At 52.9% G+C, this 23,299-nt stretch overlaps 1 protein-coding gene across 3 annotated transcripts; it reads right to left on the bottom strand.

Annotated features, from left to right (window-relative positions):
• Window positions 1-4,877: 4,877 nt before the first annotated feature.
• On the bottom strand, window positions 4,878-21,856 carry Amotl2 (angiomotin like 2). Of its 3 annotated transcripts, none has more exons than XM_004625004.2 (10): window positions 21,684-21,856; window positions 18,323-19,127; window positions 15,308-15,617; window positions 14,181-14,325; window positions 13,736-13,828; window positions 10,164-10,459; window positions 9,314-9,621; window positions 8,649-8,866; window positions 7,498-7,674; window positions 4,878-6,712 (listed from the first exon to the last, which is right to left on the bottom strand). In XM_004625004.2, exons 2-10 carry the CDS (start codon window positions 19,063-19,065, stop codon window positions 6,654-6,656), a joined length of 2,349 nt encoding a protein of 782 aa, XP_004625061.1. In that variant the 5' UTR covers window positions 19,066-19,127; window positions 21,684-21,856; the 3' UTR covers window positions 4,878-6,653. The 3 variants fall into 3 exon arrangements, with proteins under 3 accessions (XP_004625061.1, XP_023560830.1, XP_023560827.1); XM_023705062.1 differs by lacking the exon at window positions 21,684-21,856 and adding an exon at window positions 20,890-21,434; XM_023705059.1 differs by lacking the exon at window positions 21,684-21,856 and adding an exon at window positions 20,346-20,858.
• Window positions 21,857-23,299: the final 1,443 nt, after the last annotated feature.

The following is a 23,299-nucleotide window of genomic DNA, read 5'->3' as shown; positions in this document are numbered from 1 at the left end:
ATTGTGGGGCTTCTGTTTCCAGGGAGGAAGAAGAGGGAGACTGGCAGCTGGGGTTAACTGAAGGCTGCAGAGAGTGGAGGTGGCTCTTGGTCTAAACTCCTCTGAGTTGTTTTGTGGACCCAAGTGCCACAGGGAACTGCTGCCCTGATACCAAGTGTTCTGCCCCTGCCTAACTTACCTCCACCCCTGCCCATGGCCAGAGCTGGCAGGGCCAGGCAGGAGTGGCTTTCTTGGGCAGAGAGAGTTCTGGTTCCACCTTCTGTTCCCATGGCTGGGCTGGCCCAGATTCACGTGTCTGTCAGTGCCTGAACCTGACTCAGGGCTCAGCCATGCTGCAGGGCTGGTTCTGAGCTCACACACCCACAGCCACCTGCTTATCCACTCCTCTTCACCTTGACCCGGGCCTCCAGCTCAGCTTCTCCTTCTCTGACCCAAGATTGCTCCCAGAGTCCCTTTCATCCCATCCGACCTCTGAGGAATGGTGGAGTCTGCTCAAAGAGGATGGGCTTGGGGCCTCCAGTCAAAATACCCTCAGGAAGAACAGTCCAGGTAGTGTTCAGGGCAACCTGTGACTGCAGCACAAGACAGGAAGTATACCTCAGTATAATTGAAAGGTTAGTTATGTTTTACTGGTGGCTCCTTTTCAACTAAGCAGAGCCGCAGACTAAAGTCCGCATACAAAGGGCCCCTTAGCAAGTGCTGTGTTTCTTCCCTCTCGTGGTCCCCTGGGAACATAAAGGAAGCTAAGGAGGGGAGGCTGCCAGGAGGAAGTGATCTTCAAGGTGGAGAACAAACAAAGGAAAAAAGGTCATTCTAGAGCAAAGGAATGTCACACACAAGGACTGAGGGGGCACCTTAGCATACTTAGAGCCACCTACCAGTTACCTGTATGGCTGGTCAGGTGCAAGAGGGTGATAGAATTTGGAACCATAAGAAGGGATGGGGACAATAACATTCATTTATTCAATACTTCCAGTATTCCCATGCTTAGCTTGGGGTAGGGTGCAAAGCTCAGGCAGTGGGACTATAAAGATGTTTAGACACATAATTTGTCTTCTTTGTCACCATATCCTTGATTTTTGCCACAGTGCTGGATATACAAAAGATACAAACAGATGAATGAATGAATGAATGAATGAATGAATGAATGAATGAATGAACGAACAAATGACCAAAGCAGGCAGTGATATGGCCACTTAAAGAGAAATAAGGAGAATAAAAAAGTCATGCTGAGGCAGAGAACCCAAACGTTAGACAAAAGCTCTTGGGAAGAGGCTTATTTTTCTTATCTTTCAGGCAAAGAATGTCGCTGTAGCTTTCAGGGCAGCCCTTCACCGTGGCTAGTGCAGTTAGTCACTCTGCAGTAGGAATGTTGATGTTTTTCTCTCTGATGCAATATGCTAGAAGGCTTTCACGGCACATCGTGTTGAGCAAGCACCGGCTGCAGCAGAATCTGGGCAGGGCTGGCGGGGCTGGGGAAGAAGACCAGGCCGATTGCAAGAGGCAACCCAGAGCAGGGAAATGGCCATGATATTTCCCAACACTTGCAGGGTATGTCCCCAGGTAGGAGCCTTTGGACCTGCAGGCGGCATTTGTTTAATGAGAACAGACTATGACACGGGGCTTGCTCAGAATGGAAAGCTGCCAGCTGCCAGAGGAGAGGAGAACCATTCCTACCACAGCTGAGCAGTGTCAGGCCGTGTGCCTCCTGCCCACTCCTGCCCACTGCTGCTGGGGGGTTAAAGGTTTGCTTGGTAGGTGAAGGCAGGGTGTAGGCATGTGCCTGCTGCAGGTCTGGGCCTTCAAAAGTTGTCCAGGTTCCATGGGGATGGCACCCACCAGGCCCCCAGGAAGAAAACTACAGCCGCATGGAAAACTTCACTAGGAGGAGACGGGGGTGAAACCAAGTCACGGGTATCTCCAGGAGCTTCATTCCTTCAGGGAGGCGTGATGCTCAATACTCAAATGCAGATTTACTGTGAAGCTTAACAGAGCTCATGCGTTGAGGCTGTCCCTTGTGCAGCTGTCTCCTAAGAATCTAGACCTGATTCTATAGTCAACATTTTGCATTCTTTCTTTCATAGCCCCCACCCCATTGATAAGCCTCGAGCCTCACAGAGTTGGTCCCAACCTTGTGATCCTCGACTCTGGAAAACCATGAGCAGATAGTGGGTATCTTGGGCTGAGTTCATTGGCTCCCCTTCCAAACTTCTGATCAGGACCCTTGCCAGCTGCCCTGGAGCCCCACAGTGGAGGGCCACATCTCAGAACAGTGGATGTCCTCCCTACAGGGCAGCAGAGGCATACGGCAGCCGTGGGGCCCCAGGCAGGCAGAGGGAGACTACAGCTACAGAAAGTTAGTTCAAGGTATCATTCCAAAAGAAGTGGCAGCCCAACAAGTGTGAATGTGCTCAGTCAGATACTACTGAGAATGGTGTCCTGTGACCCACTGGGGGGCATTTGGTGATGACCCATGATCAACCACTGGCCTAAAGTGGTGCTGTGATATGAAATGCCACTCAATCAATCACACATTTGGGAAGGGTGAATCTATGGCGTGTGAATCCTATCGCTCTTTTAAAAGGATGCAGAGAGCTCTGATGCTACTGCACTTTTCACAGGTCTTGGATCCAGGCAGGGGAGTCCAGGCAGGCACTGTGCCTGGCTAGCGTTTTCACACTAGCTCCAGAGAGCTCCGTTCCTCACATCGAGGGCTGTTCAGGAACAAGTGTCTGTTTGCGCTAGGAGACCAAGTGCTGCAGTCCTTGGGGGTAGTGAAGTGGCTTTGGCTCTCTCTGGGTGATTTGGCCTGGATTTGTTGTCCTTGTCTTGCATATTTTTAACAAGCTTGGAGCCTGGCATTTGCGCAAGCCAGGGGACAAATTAACAATTAACCAGGAGGTGAGAGAAAGGAAAGAGTCTGGGGCAGCCACTCAGAGATCATGGGCTGCCCTTACACGCCCCCAGCCTCCTGGTTGCAGTACTGGGTGAGGGCGGAGCAGGCAGGCCAAGGTGGCTTCCTCTTCCCTCAGAGAGGAACCTGGCCTCCAAAGGGCTCAGCTGAGCCATTCAGGCTCTGGCTTGGGTCCCATCCCTTCACAGGTGTCCAGACACCTGGGGTGAATACCTCCCTCACTAGGGCTTGTCCAGTTCTGCCTTCTGCAGCGCAACCAGTTCTGGAGTGTGGTTAGACTGCATTTCCAAGTGCATAGAGGAGCCAGCTCAGGATTTTCTTCCGGTGACCCAGTGGGTAGTATGTGGCTGAAGAGCCCCTGTGCCCTGTAGGGATTTTGGCCAGAATACATTGGTACTTTAAAATCTTTTTCTGGGACACAAGGCGAGGAACGTGCACATGCAAATACATGAACACATGTAGGTTCCAATGGAATCAATTTCTTCACACCCTATTCTGTGTCGAGGAAATACACTGAGGTGCTCAGTAGCCTAGTGGAACACAGAGAATGCAGAGGATTTGAAAGATGTTGGCCAGAAGTGCTGGATTGGGATGGAGCTTGTCAGTTTGCCGCTCCTGAGGTGTGATGCCCTTCTCCCTCGTAGCTTGAGAGCCTGGTGATGGGCAACAGGAACCTCTTTTACCTTGTTTCTTGGAATCTTCTGCCATAGTCACTGCATTTTGTTTTGGATACCAAGTCCTAGCAGAGGACCAGTAGGAAACAGGAAAGAGCCTGGGGGGTTGCAGCTGCCTGTGGAAACCATCCTGCAAGCGAATCCCCAGTACCCCCAGTACCACAAGAAAGAGAGAGAGAGAGAAAGAGGGGGGGGGGGAACCATCCTGCATCTAGGCTATTAGTCCAGGGCTCAGTAGGAGCTGCTGAGCTGGCAGGAGGTAGGCTTGGGGGCTGGCTGAACTCTCCACTCAGGAGGGCCCACTGTCATCGGCAAAGTTGCCGCCAATCTTCCACCTGTTAGCCTTCATTTCTGCGGGCAAGTACACCGTCACAGGACACGTCTTCTCCAGGATCCCAGCTTGTTCACTCAGTAACACAGCCACTGCTCTGCAGATACTCCCTTTGGTCATACGGGTCACTTGCCAATACTTGCCCCATAGCCTGTCTGGCTGCCTGCTGCCTCGGTCAGCTTTCTGACTCTCCACTCAAATCCTGATGGAGATGTGCAAGACAGAATCGTTTTCTCCCTCAAAGTGATATACCTTCCTGGGTATCAGGAAAGAATAATGATGCTACTGCCAAGTAGATGGTACTCAAGAACATGCCATGCACCGGATGTCCCCTACACTTGTTTAGGCAGAACATGCATGGCGCCTAGTTGCTTGAGAGATCAGGGGAAGTCTGTGTACTGGGGATAGGTAGGGTCAGGGTAAGGAGAATGGTCTCTTGGGGCATCCTCTCATACTATGTAGGGCCAAAGTTGATAGGGCTGGGAGGCTGCTCTTTACTATACTTTTTCTTTTGTGTGTGTGTATTTAATGCAGGGTCTACAGGTTCTCACTACAGACTGGACTCGTAGTGATCCTCCTGTTTTCAGCCTCCCAAGTGTTGGGATTACAAGCATGTGCCACCACACCCAGTCTCAATCGCCATCTCAGTGTGCCCTGGAGGCGGGGCCGACTCAGCACACTGGGAATCGATCCCAGGTTCCTACATCTGCCTTAGCAGGTGCTTTAATCTGCTGAGCTATCTGGCTGGCCCATTTACTGTACTCATTGTCTCCTAATTTTTGAGAAATGTCTTCTATAAAAATAGAAAAAGCAGCCATGCCCTCATTCCACCTCTCCTTAAAGAAGCGTCACAAGTGCCTGGGGATGCAGAGTGTTGGGTCCTTGATGAGACTGAGTCACAATCCTCACCCACTTTTTTCTGTCAGTACAATAAGTGTCACCCATGCAAAGACACCACTCTTGATAACTTTTTTTTTATTAAAATACGGTTATACCTGGTGGAATGCAGCAGCAATCCTGGTACAGGGTGGCATAACAAAACAGCCATGTTTACATTTTAAATATTTATGATAACTTAAACATATAGACACACATCATGGTCTTTGGCAGCAAACGTTCACAGCACAAAAAAAAAAAAATACTTTAAAGGAAATACCAAATATTAATCCAAAATATATTAAGTTGTTTTTTTTTTCACCTTTCACAATATTTTTTTGCCTTTTTTTTTCCTTCTTTTTGCTTTGTAAACAATGCACATGAACCAAATGTATTTTTCAGCTTTAAACAGAGGTAGGGGGAATTAAAAAAAATATGCAATTGTCCAGCAAATGCAAATGTTTAAAAAGGAAATTCAGGGAACCATGAGAATAAAACAATATATATTGAATCTAAAAACAGTGATAAAAAAACACAACAAAGATTTGAGAAAAACTAAACAGTAAAGACAAAACTGCTAATACACACCAATTGCTCCTGGGGCTTAACTAGGGGGGCTTTAAGACCGGAAGTCAAAGCCACTGTTGCTGTAGGCTGCCAGGTGGGATCCTGTGACCTCAGTTCCAAGGGTCAGGCCCAGCTTCAGGGCTGGGGATGGGTAGCTTGAGGAGCCAGCCTCACAGGGGATATTTTGTGATAGACTCCACTCAGAGGACAAGCTGAGTTACATCTTGTAGCTCAATGACTAGTTTTCAACAGCAGTGTTCCTTTTCCCAGTCCCTCCAGGTCGGAACAAAGACATTTGTGAGAACAAGACAATTTCTCCAGTTTCCTCAGAGAAAACTGGCGCTGGGCAGGGCCACCCATGTGGACGGGTGGGCATGGCAGATGTCTCTGTGTGGTGGCTCATTTCACCTGGCTCAGAGTTTATGATCAAACTGACAGGAATCCATCTCAGGGACAGAAGTTTCAAAAGGCTGGAGATCCTATGGGCATTTACGACAGGGTCTTGACAGACCAACACAAACATCCTGTGATCAGCCTACATCCAACTCCATGGACCAAGGACTTGAGAAGGAGGAATAACCGGGAAGCCAGTCAGAAGTTTTGGAAACTGTAGTAGCAGAGGCAATGAGCAGAGCCCATGAAGGCCAACCTGAACCAAGATGCCGCCATCTTCTGTTCCATAAGACAAGGAATTATATACAAACCACACACTGTCCCCCAGCTCACTTGAATGGCTCCCAAACCATTCCAAATGAGTGAAGCTGTGGCTTCTCCAAGATGCACACTCCTCATAGTCCCTAAAAGATTCAAGTCTTGTGTTCCCAAGAAGGCAGTGAGGAGCTGAAGAGCAGATGAGGTTCGCTGGAACCAAACTCAGCCAGAGGAAAAAAACCACAGCTGGCCTGGGGACCCCACTTGGTGCCCATGGGCAATCATCCTTGGGATTCGGCTCCCCAAGCCAACATAGCCCCTCTCCCTTGTTGCCTAAATGCCAACTGGCAGGGCAGAGGGGGCTCAGAGACCTTCTGAGCTTTCTGTTGCTATCCCAGCAGCAGGTAAAGAATGAATCCACATTCTCCATGGGCACGGGTGGAATGTAGCTTAAGTGGAATCTGCTGGGGCGCAGGCCTCTGTCAGCTCCCCTCTTCCCTGTAGCACTCTTTCCCACGCTCCTGGGACTGGCTGGTCCAAGACTAGGGGAAGTAGGGAAGCTGCAGCTAGGGGCTGCTGGAATGGCCGAGTGGCAGAGGAGGGGAAGGCACAATCCAGGGTCCCCAAGGAACCATCGCCTTTAGATCAGTATCTCCACCATATCCGACAAGTCCTGGACTCTGGATGTAGCTATAGAGTCTAGAGAGAGATAAAAAAACAGGTATGTGTCATGAGTGTCACTCGATTGCTCTTTTTAAAATCTTGCCCTTTAAAAATTTTTATAACAAAGGTCTTCACCAGCTTTCCTCCTCTTGGCTGTCCAGGTTCCCACAGTGTGTGTGACCAAGCACAAAGCCCTGCTTCTTCTCAACTGTCTCAGAACAGACCACACTCTAGTGTTTGTGATTTTGGACTGGTTGGAAGGCTTAAAGGAAGCCATGGAGAGCCCAAAGGAGGGAAGCTGAAGCATTCTTTTCATGCTTGTGGCTTTCTGAGATCACGAGGCCCAGGCAAATACGCAGAGGTTAATGTGAAAGGAGAGCAAAAGAAAAAAGGGCGTCTTCTCAAGTTTCTCCTCCTGCTCCTCGCAAACAGTCTCCCAACGCATGCGTGCCATCAGGATGACTTGACCAGCTCCAGTATCTTAGGCATGCAGATTGGCAATGAAACGTGTAAGGAAAGGATGGCAACAGCGCCTTTCACTGGGCCACAGTGCTTCTGAGTTTGGGCTCTCTCTTGATTAGGCCTTTCCAGCTCCTCTACTTATGCACCAGCAGCCCTCACGCTTCATGCTCCTACTGGGGGTCAGCCAGATCTTTCCTGACCTCTCCCCATGCAGAGACCTCTCCCAATGCAGAGCTCCCCATTAAGGATGAACAACGATCAGGAAGGGTTTGGGGAGAGGGGGCCTTGGTGTCCCAGCTCACACTCCAGCACACCCTCAGATGGCCCAGCACAGAAGCCAGGAGGAACTGGGGGCTCACCCAGAGAGGCCGCCCTCTGGCCACTGCTGCATCCTGGAAGGCTGTCGGACTCTGATGCCAGGTAAGCACAGGGGCTCTCCACGGGGCCATCGGTCTGGGTGCTCCCATCTCTACTTCCGTGTTTGGAGTGGGTAGGGAGGGGAGCTGCAGCCGCTGGCTCCTCCACAGGTATCCTGTCTGTAGGAAGGGAGGTTTGGCGGTTAATGTCCAGCTTACAAGATGTGGCCCCAATGAAGAGTAACCCAGTGAGCTGGACCAAATGGGCACCTCTTGATCTGGAACAACTCTGTTAAGGCTAAATCCTTCTGTCCCCCTCCACAAGCCCTTCATACTGTACAGTGAATCCAAGGAGCACTGAGCTACATTCTAGCTTTTTATTTTTTAAACTTTTTTTTTTTTTTTCGTATTTTTAGGGGAGGGTCCACAGGGTGTTTAGGGTCTCACTGCTAGATCGGACTCATAGTGATCCACCTGTTTACAGCCTCCCAAGAGCTGGGATTACAGGTGCATATCACCTCGCCCAGTCTCAATTGTTATCTCAGTGTGCCCCAGGGGCAGGGCCAGCACGGCAGGCTCAGGGATCAAACCCCTGGCCCCTGTGCCTACTTGCAGGCACTTTAATCTGCTGAACTTTTTGGCCGGCCCTTATGTTTTAAACTTTTAGACAGGGTCTTGCTGAGTTGCCTAGGCTGGCCTTACTCCTGCCTCAGCTTCCTGAGTAGCTGGGACTATAGACATTCGACACCATTCCCAGAGAACACTTGTTTTCAAAAGGAAGTAAGTGGAGTTGGATCAGTTTCCAAGTGTTTTCAGTGGTGGAACATTTCTATGTTGATGAAACTCAGCGTTTCTGTTGTATCAGTTTAGAAGGAAGAGTAGAGAGGACTTGTGTAGGAGGTATATGTATCTGTAAAGAAAGCTCCATTTTCACTTGGGTGGTTAGGTGGCTGGGGCCTATGGCGACAGAATGCATGGAGCTGGGGCTGCTGTCATCAGCTGTAGGGCCACTGAGCCCAAGCATAAGATGGTCTGCCAAGGAGTCAGGAAGTTCTGGACCCTAGGCGCCTTGGTTCTGGGAGTAGGGAGACTGGTAACCTGTGCCCCTGCCCAAGAGCAACTCCTGTCTCTCCACACTACCAGCCTCTTCTTACCCATCACCAGCCGGGCAGAAGCATCTGCTTGGGGCTCACTTGATGAGAGTCCTTGCCAGCCGTGGGTCCCTGCTGCTGCAGCTGGGAAGATGGATGGCACTGACTTGGCTGGTCGCAGGGAGCCCTGGGCAGCCTTGCCAGGGTCCTTCCTGGAGCGCTGCTGAAGGACCTTGATCACTGCGTCCTTCTCCAGGATCTGGGCATGGAGCACCTTTAGCCTGAGAAGGGAGACCATGTCCACATGGTCAGACCCACAGAGCCAGTGCCTCCACTCCCCCATCTTGTGCAAGTTGCCACCTCTCCCTAATGCCAGGTGCATCCTCCTTGCCATTGCGATGCAGACAAGGAGTGGAGCTGATGCTCCCAGAGCCAGGGCACCTGAGGCACTGGGCCCTCCTCACATTGCCTGAGTGGGTCAGCAGGGATGGGACCTGAACTCGCTGATGATAGACAGCAGGGATATGACCCTCATGCTGGAGGGCTACACTAGGGAAGGGTTGCAGAGCCTGGATGCCCCATTTTCTGCACAGCCAGAGTCTGTGCTTGTAATTCTTGGAGTGCTCAAATGCAGGGTCACCTAAGAAGCAGAGGGATTGCTGAGCTCAGTGGGGACTACGAATCAAGGACAGAGCAGAGGACACCGTATCTTATGTGCAACGCCGAACCTGCTTTCCATCTCCTGATGCCTGTGTCCGCTGGTGAGTAGTCCCTCATTGAAGCTGCTGCTGGGTGAGGGCTGCGGGGAGTGTCGGAGGAGAGTGGTATCGCGCTGGGCAGCTGCTGTGGCGGCTGCATCCATGGCGAACTGTCTCATGGCACGCTCCTCCAGGTATTTCTGCTCCCACTTGGTCATGTCAGCCTCCAGGGCCAGGATCTGCTCCTCCTTCTCCCGAAGTTGTTCTGATAGTCGCAGGGCACTGAGCTCTGGGGACCCACCATGGCTGCTGCAACCTCCGGGGGTGCCCACCTGTCTCTGCAGAGCAAGGAGCATCGCGTCAAGGTGGGTGTTGGAGTGTGGTGGCCATGGTCTTCATGGACACAGGAGACCATATAATAAATTCTCTGGACTGGAACAGGAGTGCTATTGATAATTACCTCAGTGAGAAGGTTAGGGACGGAAGTAGAGACAGAACTATCTAGTTTGTAAACACTGAAAGATGCTCACACAGAAGCCCAAGGAGAGAGAGACTCAGGACCAAAATCCTGTCTTGGGCAGCTAGAGGAGAGGTGGCCAGTCTTCTACAGTTAATAGCAGCTTACTCTCTCTACGTATCAAGGATGCTGAGGACAGGAGACTCCCAAGCCTACATCTAGGCCAAGTGGCAGAGTCTCTGCTGTGACAAGTGGGTGAACAGAAGAAGCGTGCAGCAAAGATGGGACACAGATCAATTGCGCTGGCTTCCTGGGGGCAGGGGCTGCTGCGCCTAGGTCTCAGCAGGGGCTCCCAGGGCTCTGAGCTGGCCCTCTGCTGCTGGCTGCTCCACCTCTACCTCCCTCACAGGCCTGCCAGCTCACCTGCTGTGCACGCAGGGCCTTTAGTTCCTGCTCCAGGCGTGTGCGAAGACGTAGCTCCAGCTGTTCTCGCTTCTCGCAAGCAGCCTGCAGCTGCCCAAGTGCTTGCTGCAGCCGCTCCACCTTCTCCACGTAGGCCTGTTTCTTACGTAGCTCCTCCTCTGCTCGTGCTGCGCGGCCCTGTGCATTGCCCAGCGCCTGCTCCAGCAGCTCAGCCCGTCGTCGCTGGTCCTCAATAGCACCACGCAGCAGGGCCATCTCGCGCTCCAGCTTCTCCTGCTCCTGCTGCTGTTCATAGCCTGCAGGTAGGAGGGGCCCAGTCAGCGACGGTGACCACCCCGGCTAGCTCCACTGCCTGTTAGGCTGCGCGGTGACGCCTTCTCCACTCTCTAGAAGCCTAGGAATTAGCTACGGTGATAATCCCTATTTCACAAAACAGGAGGAAATGGGAAGGCAACAGCACCTTTGAGGTAACAAGTATGCCACACCATCTCTGCTGGGACACTTCTAATTGTCCCAGATGTTACCATCTCCACTTATGGCCACTGTTCCCTCAAGCTCAGATGACTAGAGATGCTCCCTGAGATTAGTCAAGGAGGACTGTGATTCCCCTAAGTGCAGGGTCTGGGAATTTGGATGTAGGTGACCAAATTCCTAAAGGAATGCAGACTCTGCAGCACAGCAAAAATGACTCTGGTCCAAAGACTTGTGCCTGAGACTCCAGCTATGCTGACTTTTAAATCACCTTGTTAGCTGCCCGGTGGTAAGCTGGGCCTGGTGGCACCTGTCTGTAATCCCAGCATTCAGCAGGCTGAAGCAGGAGGATCTTGGCGAGTTCGAGGCCAGTGTAAGCCACATAGTAAGTAAGTTTAGGGTTACCCTGAACTGTATTATCAAGACTTTGTCTCAAAAATAAATCACCAGGGGCACTCTGCTTAGGGCTTGGAGACCTCTTCAAATAGCTGGGCTAAACAAGACCTTGGCAAAATCACAGGATCTTCATGCCAAGCTCTAGGCTAAATTCACCTCGGTGCCCTGCCTTCTTCAAGTCTCACACTGTTGTTTTTTGTTTTGCTGTACCAGGGATTGAGCTCAGGCCCGTGTGCTTGCCAGGCACACACTTGTTCTACTGACTGAGCTGTCTCCCTGGCTCTTGCAGGTCTCATACTGGAGTAGCTGGCTACTGAGCTGGAGAAGGAAAGGAACAGGCCGCGAGGTTAACCTAACAAGCGCAGCTCTGGAGCAGCACTCGTATCTAGTCGACTTTTCTGTTACAGTGGGATTATTCTATACTGTGCCATCCAAGCTTATAGCCACTGGCTGTTGAGTGCTGGCAATGCGGCAAGATGGAGAAATGGCTGGATGCTATTTATTTTCATCTCTGAGCCATGTGTGAACCTGTGGTACTGAACAGTAGTACCCTTAGCATACACAAAGGACATTCACTGCCTCAGGTCAGGAAAGGGAGGACTCCGAGGTAACCCTGGCTTAGAATTCTGGAGGCTGGCTGGCTTCATTCTTTGGCAGGGAGGGAAACGATGTGGAAGGATAGTGGTAAAGGCATGGAGCTCTTCACAAATTGGCTGCTTTAACATTCAGCCAGTGGGGGATGGGAGAGAGCAGGCAGGTTTGGACTCAAAGGTAGTGTCCCTACAGGTTAGAATCCAAGCTCAGCATGACCGGGAGGTAGAACATCCTCGTGTCCTACCACACTGGAGCCTGAGGCTCCGGAAGATAAGACAAGGAAGCAGAGGAGGCTTCAGACTCCCAGATGGCCACACTCTGCACGAGTGCTGCCTGACACCATGAACAAAAAAGGTCAAGCAGACATCCTCCCTGAAAACTGCTGGGGCTCCCTCAGCCCTTGGCATGGCGGAGCCGGAGGACCCAGCCTTTTGCTTACAGAAACTTCCTGCAGCTTGGCACAGCCTTTAAGGTGCCTCGGTGAGGTGGCAGCTGGACCTTGGGGCCCTCGAGGACCTAACGAAGCCGTGGTCCTGCTGCCAGGAGCGCGTGTAAAGGGCTTTGAGAAACGCGCTCTACCCAAGGGACAGGGAGATGCTCGTGAGCCTAGAGCCACGAGTCTCCCCACCCCGGCCCCGTCTGCCTGAGCGCTAGCCCTGCCTCCTCCCAGGGCCCCGCTGGCCGAAGGGCGCCAGGCTCAGTGCTTGGGGGCGGAGCGGCGGGGGGCGGGCCGCGAGCGGAACAGCCGGGCGGCTCAGGAATGCTAGGCATCCAGGTCACCCGCGGCTGCCTGCGAGATTAATGGCCCCAGCAAGAAGCCAAGAACAGCCTGGCGCTCGCTCGCTCCCCAGGGAGCGGAAACGCCGCCCGGCCAGCCTCTCCCGGCCCTCCCCTTCGCAGGCTTCCAGAAACCGTCCCCCCACTTCCTTTCTTTGGCAGAGTCAGGCCCTAAAAGCGCCCCTCAAGTACACCCCCCCATCTGCCTCGCCTCCCAGCTCTAGCTCTCCAGATTCCCAAGGTAACTGCCAGAGCTGTACCGCCCCCCCCCTTTTTTTTTTGGGGGGGGCGCTCCTCGCTCAGCCTGTCTAGTACAGGCTGTCTATCTCCTGCCAACCTTCTCAGTCCCCTTGGCCTTTGTTTCCCCGCTCCCAACCCCAGCAGGTACTGAGGGAGGGGCATGGGCCAGGGCTCTGAGTCCTCCTGGAAGGAAGTAGGGGTGCAGCCAGCCAGACTCATGCTGCTTCTGGGCACTCATTATCGCTGACAGTAGGTTTTCTGATTGGGTTCCTTTGGAAGACACCTTAACCAGGAACCAACCATTCTGATCCCTGTGGGGCTTTGAGCTTCTTCCTGTTGCTCTCAGGGTTCCCTCTGTGCCTCCAGCTGCTCCATGCACCCCCACTGGAGCCATCTAAGTGCATCTCCATCCCTGTAGGGCCCCAGTTCTCCCAGCCCACCAGGGACCTCCTCATTACCAATCTCTGGGACCATGAACATTCTTGATCTCATTCCCACTTTCTTCACCTTCCCATTTCCTGGGCCCATTTTCTCCCTTCACTAAAATACCTGCCAGGCGCTTAGCCCAGTTCTAATGAACAAATGACGAGGGATGGAGGAGTAACTCATCCACCCTTAAAGGATGACTGCACATCCCCCTTTAGAGCAAAACCTCCTGAACCCCCTCATTGCTTTTGCCCCAGATCGCTGGTAACCTTGCCATGGCTCGACTCCACCAGGCTTCTCAGCTTCTCACATTCCCATTTCCAGGCTTTCTTCTGCTTGGACTCCCCAGAAAACTCTGACTCTTCATTCTCCTGGTTGCCAGGGATCCCTCCACCCCATGCGCCTCTGCGGCAGACAACCCTGCACTGATGGTCAGTATCACAGCTCCACCAATCACTGCCCTCCAGCTTTCCCACATATACCAACTGCTCTTTCCAATAAATATAGAACCATGTCTTGTTCCTTTTTGGAAGCCAGCCCTCTCCTGAGGTCTATCATAAAGTAGCTACTGCTTTCCAAGGCAGAGGGCCATGCCACCATCCCACAGGGCCACTGTGGTCTCATCATCTACACAGCTGACAAGGCTTTTTAGTAGGACCCCTACTCACTCTGAGCAAGCAACTTGGCCACCATGTCTTGACTGCCTGCCTGGGCCTCCTGTGTCTTGCTTGCCAGGCGTCGATTTGCGGATTCCAATCTCTCTGTTACAAATGAAGGGCAGATGTTTTAGTGTCTGGAGATGCTGCCTGGCTGGAGAGTTCTCTGGGGTCCTATTGATGAAGCTGCTTCCTCCAAGCTGGAGGGAGGCTCATAGGAAGCCCCAGCTCAGGTGCCCAGGCAGGAGACACTACATTGGAACTGCACCTTGGGGACTCCACGTACATGGTCCAGAACAGAGACAAGCATCTTACAGGGCGCCCCACAAAGAGTTAGCCTGGCCTTGGAGTCAGTTTGCACTTATGTGTGTGGAGAACAGAGATTTGGGATTCTCCCCTAGCGAAGCAAAGCTCTGCAGATGCTCTCCAGCCCTCCCACCGTGTGCCCGGTTTTCACCTCTGAGATCGCGGTTGAAGTCCTGCAACCGCCTCATTTCACTGTCCATCTTGTTCCGCATGGTCTTCTCCAGGGCCTCACGCTTGGAAGAAGCTCTTGTCAGGCTCTCGTGGGCTTCAGAAAGCCGCTGGATTTCACTCTCCAGCTGCAAGAGACACAAGCAGAGTTGAAGGAAGGACGGGGCTTCCGGGGACTGATCCCAGGCAGATCTGTCACTTATACACTGAAAAAGGGAGAGAGGAGAGCAAGAAAGGGGAGCAAAGGACCCAAGTGGCTGTAGGGGGATGGTCAGAAGCCCGAAGCCGCCTGGGGAGCTGGATTTCGCGACCAGCCCCAAAGGACCCATCTGTTGCCAGAAGGACCAGATGCTGCCCGTAACCTGGCCAGGAACTCAGCGAGGGACTGCCTCCAGGGCAACTAAATACAGCCTTTCTGTGGCCATTTTCCAGAAAGTCGCATTTTACTTTTGGCTGGTGTCTGCAGAGAAATCTGAGCACAAGAGGGCCTGGGTGGTCTGGGCCGTTACCAACACAACAGGCAAGCCTGAAGCTATCTGCTACAGGAGAACCTCAGCTCAGCTGCACTAAAGAAGGGGGCACCAGACCTGAGCTGCTCTGTCTGGAGTCTCTTGCTTCCTGCTCTGCCACTGTCCACGAGGAGGGCCACCCTGGCCCCAGCCACCCCTCCCACTTGGCTGCTGCAGGTCCTGCACGTGCTCCTAGCTAGCTTGCCATGCCAACAAGTCACTTTTTTTTTTTTTTTTTTTTTTACAAGAGGAGGGACTTTCTCTTTGGCCTGGAACAGACTGGCTGTTGTGTAGGGGACACAAAGAGCTCTCTGTGGGAGGTGTCCAGGGGAGGGGTTGTATGCAGGCCAGGGTGTGAGTGAGCAGAGAGCTGGTGAATGAGCTCTTTCTAACTGCCACTGGCCAGCAACTGCTCATGCTCAGGGCTAGCTCTGGCGGCCTCTCGGCTATTCCCCAGCTGTCTGGAGTCAGCTGCGGAGGTGTGTAAGGAGTTCAGGCCAGAAAGACAGAAATCCTGTCACATGCCAGCTCTCTGCCCCTCTGCCTCCACTCCTCTGTCTTCCTGCCTCTTTCACCTGGTCTGAGACCCCAGCAAGCCTACCTTTTCAATGCGGCTCCCCTTTTCTGCTGAGCTCTCCAGTTCCCTCTGCAGCCTCTCATTGTCCCTCTGCAGCCTGGCATTGTCTCTCAACACAATCTCCATCTGGGTCAGCTCGGCACTCCCCACAGTGGCAGAGAAGGCCTGGACACTTGCTGGTCCCTCCACTCCCAGAGGGCCATGACTGAGAACAGCTGGGTGTGGGGGCGCAGTGTGCTCCTGGGGCTGCTGCAGGTACTGGTACTGCTGCTGTTGCTGCTGTTGCTGCTGCTGCTGCTGGAGGAACACAGGAGGTACCTGGGCCTGCAGGATCCTGGAGAAGAGAAGACATAACACTCAAGAGACTCACAGACCCCCACCGTTAATATTAAGAAACTGCCAATTCCAGTGTTAGATAGTGACCAGTGGGAAGGTCCCCTTCCCACATGGTATCTGCCCAAGGCTCTCTGGGACTCTGGGGCTGGAGAGCAGGGCTGGAGGGGATAAAGATCAAGAGGTCATGCCCTGCCTCACTAGGGCTAAGGCCTTGGGGATCACCTGCGCCATCCTAGGTCTCACAAGAACTACTGCTCACTAAGGCATTTTAAAAAAATGCATCTTTGTGCTTTCAAATCAAGAGAAGTTTCGTTTTGGTTCTAGAAGTTAACTAAACCAACAGTCTTCCAAGGCTCCAGAGCAATTGGGTGGCTGGGCCCATCAGCTACCTTGTCTCTTACAAATCCTTAGTTTCAGGTCCACTGAAGTAGCATGCTCAAGTTTTCTCCTTTCCTCCCTCCCTCCCTCTCTTCTTTCCCTTTCTTTCCCTCTCTCCCACCAGGTCTTGGTTCCCATCCTCTCAACTTGCAAAACATCCTTAGAGGGCTCTGGTTAAGCTAATAGCAATAAGATAGATGTCAGGAAAGAGTGTGATACCTAAGGGTTCAAATCCCAGCTCCAGCTTCACGCCTATTCCTCCGCTATATATCAAAAGGGTCTCCCGCCTCACAGGTAAGCGCTGGTGTGGACACAGCAAGCACTCCCCTAATGAAGGTCATCCCAGCTCTCCCGGGAGGGACCTGGGCACACTCAGAGTGTAAAGTATGCAGTCTGCCTTTGGCTTGGCATGCTGTAGAGTTCAAGGGACAATATTCTACTACTTCACAGCACAGGGGCAACATCACCCTCCGGGTTCTGTGTTGCAGAAAGGAGCAAAGAGAGAGGCATGGGAAGTTAAAGAGCTTTTTAAGGTCTTGTTACTCCAATTGTCACAAATGCTTCCATTTCATAAAGAAGTTTTCAAGTTGTAGAGGCCTGTAGAAACACTCCACTCCTGAGTCCATCTGCTCAGCAGGCATACCACTCTTACAGCCCGGGCCTCCCTCTGCTCTCATTAGGGTCCTAGGCTCAGGTCCCTGTTTCCAGTGCCCAACAGTTTTCATTTGTCAGCCAAAAGGAGAAAGCAGCAGGTGCTCTTCCCTGCTACCTAAAGTAAGGCTTCCAGGAACAGCTGGGCAGAGCCCCGCACCCAGTGGAATGTCCAAACTGCTTTCTCTGTTGATGTGGACATTCTGGGGGCAGCTTCTGAAACCTGCTGCTCCTGCACAGGCCAGGCAGACACAGCAGCATTCTTTGGGGGTGACTGAGCTAGAGAAAAGAATAGCTGTGTCCTTCCCGCCACACTTGCTTTCCCTTTCCCTTGCTCCCCCCTCCCCTTTTTGTTCTCCTTAAAACAAGTCTGCTTTACTGAAATATTATCACTTCCTGACGGCATTCACTAGGGCTGGTCCAAAAGAGGAAACCACGACTCAGCTTCCCAAACTCTTCCTGACCAGCCCTGAGAAACGAGATAAGGTGGGACTCCGGAGGGCCTGGAGCTCGAGCAAGCCCACAAGGCTTTCCCCACTCCCCCGTGGTTCTTCCACTAAGGCTGTCACACTACACACTCATTTCTTGGAGGCAAGGAAAGGCATCTTCCCCAGAAAAGGCAAAACGGTGAGAAAGCAAATGACTAAACAAAGACTCAGTAGGCATGAAGAGAATCAGAGTTGGACCCTGAGCCCCCACAGGGAGCAGGGAGTTCATAAATCTATGGCTCCCTCTGATGGGTTTCCCTGGACAACCCCAGGAGAAGATGCAACAATGATGGATGTGTCTGCCTCTCTGGAGAGGGTGCTAATCCTGGGGAGATGACTCAGGCAGAGCCTCATCCAGGAACCCTCATTTCTGTAGTGTTCTGGTTTCCTGCCTCCTGGTCCCTTGCCTCCATTCTGGCCCCTATGCTAACCTCTCTCTACATGTGCGACCCTTGCATTCACCTTCTGAAGTTGAATCACATCCCATCCTCTTGTGGCTTCCTTTCATACTCAAGAGGCAAACTCACAACCTCTCCTGAGGCTCCAAAGAAAGGAGCTCATCTGGACCCAGCCTCTTCTCCCACTACTAGTTACAGGAACATGGAAAAGCATAAATGGAAAAACAATAGTGACAGAACAGCTCTGACTGAGAGTGGTTTCTAGGGTGGCCACCTGGCTCTTTTAGACGCATTAAGAACGCCTCTTCCAGTGGTTAGAGAAAGCAAGCTGTCCACTGAAACAAAAACCAAACTTCCAGGGAGGCCACAGTTTCATTCTTCATGACATGGGAACTATATGGCAATGATTCCCATTCTTTGTCTTTTGAAAGTTCTTTTTGCTATCTTGCTGCCAACCCTTGATATAATTCCTGTCTCCTAAGAACTCTAGCTATTTGCCGCTCCTACTAAGCAGACCTGCTAAGTAGTGTGTATCTGTGAACCAAAGCAACGATGCTAACTTCTCATGTGACCTTGGTTAAGTTGTCCTCTCCTGCAGCCTTTGGCTCTCCCTTAGAGGAAATTGGGGGCTGTATTAGGCAGCCTCTGGAGCTGGTAGGGGTGGAGTGGGCTAGCAGTCTTGTCAGCTCAAACTCCTAGGACACAGGAGTGGATATTAAGGCTCTCTTTCTTGGGAGACTACACTGGAAGAAAGCCAGAGTTTGAAAGGCCACAGAGGGGGTAGTTACCTGACTTCAGCACGCTGGAAGTGTGGGCTGCAGCGGGTGCGGTACCTCGGGTCGGTGACAGCAGTAGTCTCATGAGGGAGTACAACGTGTGGGTACTGGGGTGGGGGTCCACGGGACTCTGGGACCTCAGCAGGAGGACCCCGGGGTGGAGGGCACTGCTGACTGCGAGCCAACTGTGGGAAGCTATGAGAAGAGCTCATGTGGTTGGGGACTCGGGCACCGTTCCTCTCCAGGGACAGCTGCAGGAGCCGTTCACTCAGCGAGCGCACGTGCCCATGCCTCAGCTCTCGGAGGGCCTCATCTTGCCGGTGGCTGCCTCCTGGGCCCCCACGGGGATCCCGTTCTGCGATGTGTGGCCGTGGCCCTGCCTGCTGGGCTGCATAGTACTGCGAGTGGGCTTTGGCCTCCTCATAGGTAGGCAGCTCCTCACCCTTGCTGGGCTGTGGACACAGCCTGTAGAGGGTGTTCTCTGCCAGGTGGGCCTCACCACCCTGATGCTCTTGGCCTTGGGGCTCTTGCCTGGTGGCCTGCTGTAGCACCTGATTGTCCTCAGGTGCCAAGATCTCCAGGGAAGCCTGGGGGCTCCCTGTGCCCCCAGCTCCAGCTCCAGCTCCAGCTCCACCCCGCAGGGCCTGCTGCTGGATGGCCAGCAGCGTCCGAGTCTCTGTCAGGTTGCCATAGCGCAGCTGTTCCTGGATGAGGCGGTGCAAGACTGTCCCCGAGGAGTCTTCAAGCGTCCTCATGCTTCTTTGGCTTATGCACACCTTTCTAGACAATGGCCAGCAGGCGCCTGGACCCAGAGCACCTGGGGGCGGGGGGGAAGGGAGAAAGAGAGAGAGAGAGAGAGAGAGAGAGAGAGAGAGAGAGATCAGTGGAAGCACATGAGAAGGGTGACAACCTTCCCTCACAGTCTGGTTGCAAGCATAATGGTACACAGGAAGGCTGGGTTAGGTGGATTTCACACAAGCCAGGGTTAAACTGTCAATGCTGCCACCAATTGCTTAAAGCAAATTATCCTAAGCTCTCAGCCTCAGTTTCTTCATTAAAAATAAAAAATACTGTTTACCACATGGTTGAGCTTAAAAAGAGACAATAACTGTTGAGCTCCTGGTACACTGTAAATCCTTGGAAAATGATTACCATTGTAATGACATCCACGGAGACTTACTAATCCTAGAGAAATATGACAGCAAACCAGAAAGTAATCTAACAGAAACCACAGCCTCCTAAAGCCAGCCACCCAGCAAACATATCCACGGATGACTCCATGGCCAGCTTAGCTCAGATCTAACCATGTAGCTGTCAAGGCCAGAAATCAACAGGACCCCCATTTAAAGAATGAACGGATCTGGGGATAAAAGATGAACTAATCCCATAGGAGCTTGAACAAACAGCTCCCAGATCCCTCCATGATGAAGATGCCTTGTGGCAGCCCTGACACAATGAACTCCCCTCTCTCTACCTCCATGAGCCGGCTCCCCCCACTCTTCTGAACCAAAGAACTCCTAGAGGACAGCCCTTGGGCTCTGCTTCATCAAAGGCTGCTGATAATAATGAATCAGGCTCTCCTTGTCATGGGTGACCTTGGCAGTCCTCATGCAAAGTGAGTGAGCAAAGGAATGAACTGCCTGCGAATTGGTTAAAAAAAAAAAAAAAAAAAAAATGAAGAAAAGCAAGGCTGCGTACAATAGGATAATGCTTCTGTGAGCTGAGGCAAGGCCAGCCACCTAGTGAGCGCTCACAGAAACAGCATGGGAAAGAAAGGACGGCAGGTCGTCCTAATTATGATGACCCCTTCTCTGCACACCCTTGCTACTGAGAGAAGACCATAGGATGGGCACTCCATATCCTTCTTGACATTAGCAATAACCTTACAGATCTGAAGGTTAGGAACTGTGAACCTAAGGTTTGGAGAGGTCTCACCAAAGAAAAAATTCCCTTCCATGCCTGGGCTCCCAACAGCTCGTGTGGCCTGTCTCCCTCACCCAGCAGCTTCCTTTCCATGACCTACTCCAACACAAACCTCTCAACTGAGATCCTGGGAAAAACCAACAAAATCCACGCTGCAACAGGCCCTGTGTGCAGAGAGGTGGAAGAACGGAATGTGGTCTCGCCTCTGTCACAAAACTAGCCCTGGTGCTCTGTCTCAGTTTGGGCTTGACTAGTTGGCATAGCAGCCATTCCCAATCCACTCCGCCACTCCCAGGACTCCAACTGCCCAGATTGGGGGTGGGGTGGCTGTGCCTACACCCGATCATTGCCCCCACCAACACTCTCTACCAGGGTAAAACGAGCAACTAGGAGTCAATTCGCGTGGAGTTTCATCTGCGGGGCATTTCCTAAGTTAATCACTGTCTGGGCTGACTCCTGCTGAGGAGGATCCGGGAGCAGCGAGAAGGAATGCAGAACCTTCCGGAGATTCCAGGCGCGCCAACTGTGTGCCAGGACTGCGAGATAGGCACATCCCCAAAATTTCTCATCGCAAATTTGTCCTAGTCAAGCCCCTGAAACCCACCATCTTTCATATACCGAAGTTCTGAGCTGTTACTAATCTCGGTTTCCCTTACCAGAGCAGTGCGCCTCTACAGAGGTAGCGCGCTGTGCCTCTGAAAGCCACCGTGCCAGGTAAGCGCGCACCTCCTGCCTCGCCTGGGCTCGCGCTCGCCGAAGGAACCACTGCTAGTGTCCAAATCAGATCACACCGGCCAAAAGACCCGCCCTGCCTCGATCCTCGGAGGATCGGAGTTCCGACAAACGCCAGTACACAACGGACGAGCTGGCGAGCGTAGTCCGCCTCCAGGAGAGGTCTTTAAGCGTCGCCGGTCCACCTCCCTAGATCCCTCCAGCCCTCTTTGTTTTCCAAATACTCCTGCGCTGACGTCACCGGACTGGACGGCAGGCTGCATTCTTTCTAAGTGAGAGCCAATTCGTGGCTCCAGAGAGGATTTTCCAAGGAAGACAAAGAGGAATTCTTGGGCCAGTGAGGGACACAAAGACACCTGTACCCCTGCCTTGCCAAATGAGCCACAAGGACCCTACACACTGAACCCCACGAGGCGCCTGCAGCCGTGTTTCACGCCCCCCCAAGTCCAACCCACAATCTGAAACCTCCCTGCTTTCTCCAAATTTGTCCCCTCCTTCAGCTCCAGAGGATCCGCGAGCCTTCCATACCCGCCCAAGCGCACCGCGCAGCGCTCCCTGGGCGAGCAGTCCTAGCCTCTCGCCGCGGCCGCCTCGAAAGCACGCACTGCACCCAGAGAAGGAATGCTCCGCGCCGCTCCGGCCCCCAGAGAAGGCCAGGCGCGGGTACCCGGGCTCTCGCAGGCCACGTCCCTGTGGAGCGCGAAGCGGCTTTGCTTACCGCTGCGGGTCGCGGGTGCCCGGCGCGCCCAGCCCGGACGTCCCAGCCCGGCTCGGATCTGCTCTGCGGCGGAGGTGCGCACTCGGCAACTGTGCAGACGCTCTGGCTGCTCGCGCCCTATCGCGCAGCTCCTGGGTCGGTCCGCGGTGGAGGCGGCAGCTATGCCAGGAATGTGAGAGTTTCAGGTTCCCCCCTCGGGATCAAAGCGAACCACAAATAACCTCTCGGCGCGCCGCCCTCCTCCGCCCTCCGCCTCCTCTCACTCCCCCTCTGGTCGCCGCCTTTCTCCGGGAGGCGGCGCTGGTGGCACTGGACCGGCCCAGAGCTCGGCCCCCGGCCGCCAGTGCTCATGGTCACCCGGCGTTCCCTCCCCCAGCCTCGCCGTCGAAGCCGCTGGGGACGATTTGATCCAACTCAGCCCATGACTGCCGTTTCTCCCCATTTTTGCCTTGCTCTCACCTGTCCTCTCTAAAACTGTAGACGGCACGGCGCCTAGGGACTAGGCGTCCGAGTCTTACTGCAGGAGAGATCGTGGTGGACGACTGCAAAGACGTCCGCGGCCACTCGCCTAGGACCCTCTCAGGGGTTAAGAGCTGCGCAACCTCTTCCCTAACCCCTCCGTATTCACCCCCAGCGGCAACGTTTGAATTGCACATCTATTGTTTACAAACACCTTCGCCAGACCTTCAAAGAGCTATTACCTCGGGAAGTGTGAATCTGGGTTTGGGAAAACCTGCAGAATTTTCCCACCTACTCAACTGAAGCGCCCTCCACTCCGACTCTTTTAAGTGGATGCGGGCCCTGACACTCCACCTCGCTACGTGGCGCTCACAGCTCCCTGTCCCCTCCTGAGACCTCGCCATACAAGGCCTCTCCATAGATCTGCGGGCAGGGGTACGGGAGCCGATGCGGAGAGTCACGGCTGATTTCTGCCCGAGCCTGTACCTTTTCTTCCTCTCCTCAGCCTCGAGTTTGCAATTCCTAAATTTACTGGAGGCAGCCACGGGTAAGGAAACTGCAAACTCAATGGCCGGGGACGTCGTTAATTTTTAATAAAGCCCTCCTAAAAGTGTGTGTGTGTGCCTGTGTTTTCCTCAGAAAGCAAATATTGTATTTCAAATAGTGATTGGACCTGATACAAATGATAAAATGGGTCATCTGGGCCAGGCAAAGAGGACACCTAACAAGGAGAGGAAGTGGTAGGTACCAGTGTTTTAACTAGAAGAGGTAGGTAGGAATCTTATGAACGAAAAGGAAAAAGTCCCCAGATGGCCTCATCTCAGGGACCACGCTCTTCTTGGAAATGCTTAGGAGAGGTATGAGAGTGGGTGTAGGCTTGTGCATTCTGGGGTTGCAAAATCAGGGGAAAGGCCACATGGTACAGTCTTGTTTTTCAGGGGCCTTTAGAGGACACCTAAGAAAATGCTTGACAGACATTCTTGAGATGGTTGCAGAACCCAGGTCTGTACAAGGCAGCCGTGGGTCAAAGAGGTACGTGTTGGGGTAGGTAAGCCTGCTGTGGCTAAGTCAGACCCCTTAACTGCTCACAGAACAGGGAGTGGCATTCCAAAACCCAATAGGAAACTAACACACACTTTTTCCCTTCCATCTATAAA

The sequence above is a fragment of the Octodon degus genome, unplaced genomic scaffold (assembly GCF_000260255.1).
Source record: "Octodon degus isolate 3935 unplaced genomic scaffold, OctDeg1.0 scaffold00008, whole genome shotgun sequence".
In the NCBI taxonomy this organism is placed as follows: Eukaryota; Metazoa; Chordata; class Mammalia; order Rodentia; family Octodontidae; genus Octodon; species Octodon degus.
Note: the sequence above shows the minus strand (reverse complement) of the source record. Positions and strands in the feature narration are given on the sequence as shown.

Coding starts and splice junctions, on each gene's coding strand:
- Amotl2 (XM_023705059.1), bottom strand. CDS start 20,580: ATGATCGGGTGTAGGCACAGCCACCCCACCCCCAATCTGGGCAGTTGG. Junction 13,829..14,180: donor CTTCAACCGCGATCTCAGAG/GTGAAAACCGGG, acceptor CATTTGTAACAG/AGAGATTGGAATCCGCAAAT. Junction 7,675..8,648: donor TTCTGCCCGGCTGGTGATGG/GTAAGAAGAGGC, acceptor CCCTTCCTACAG/ACAGGATACCTGTGGAGGAG.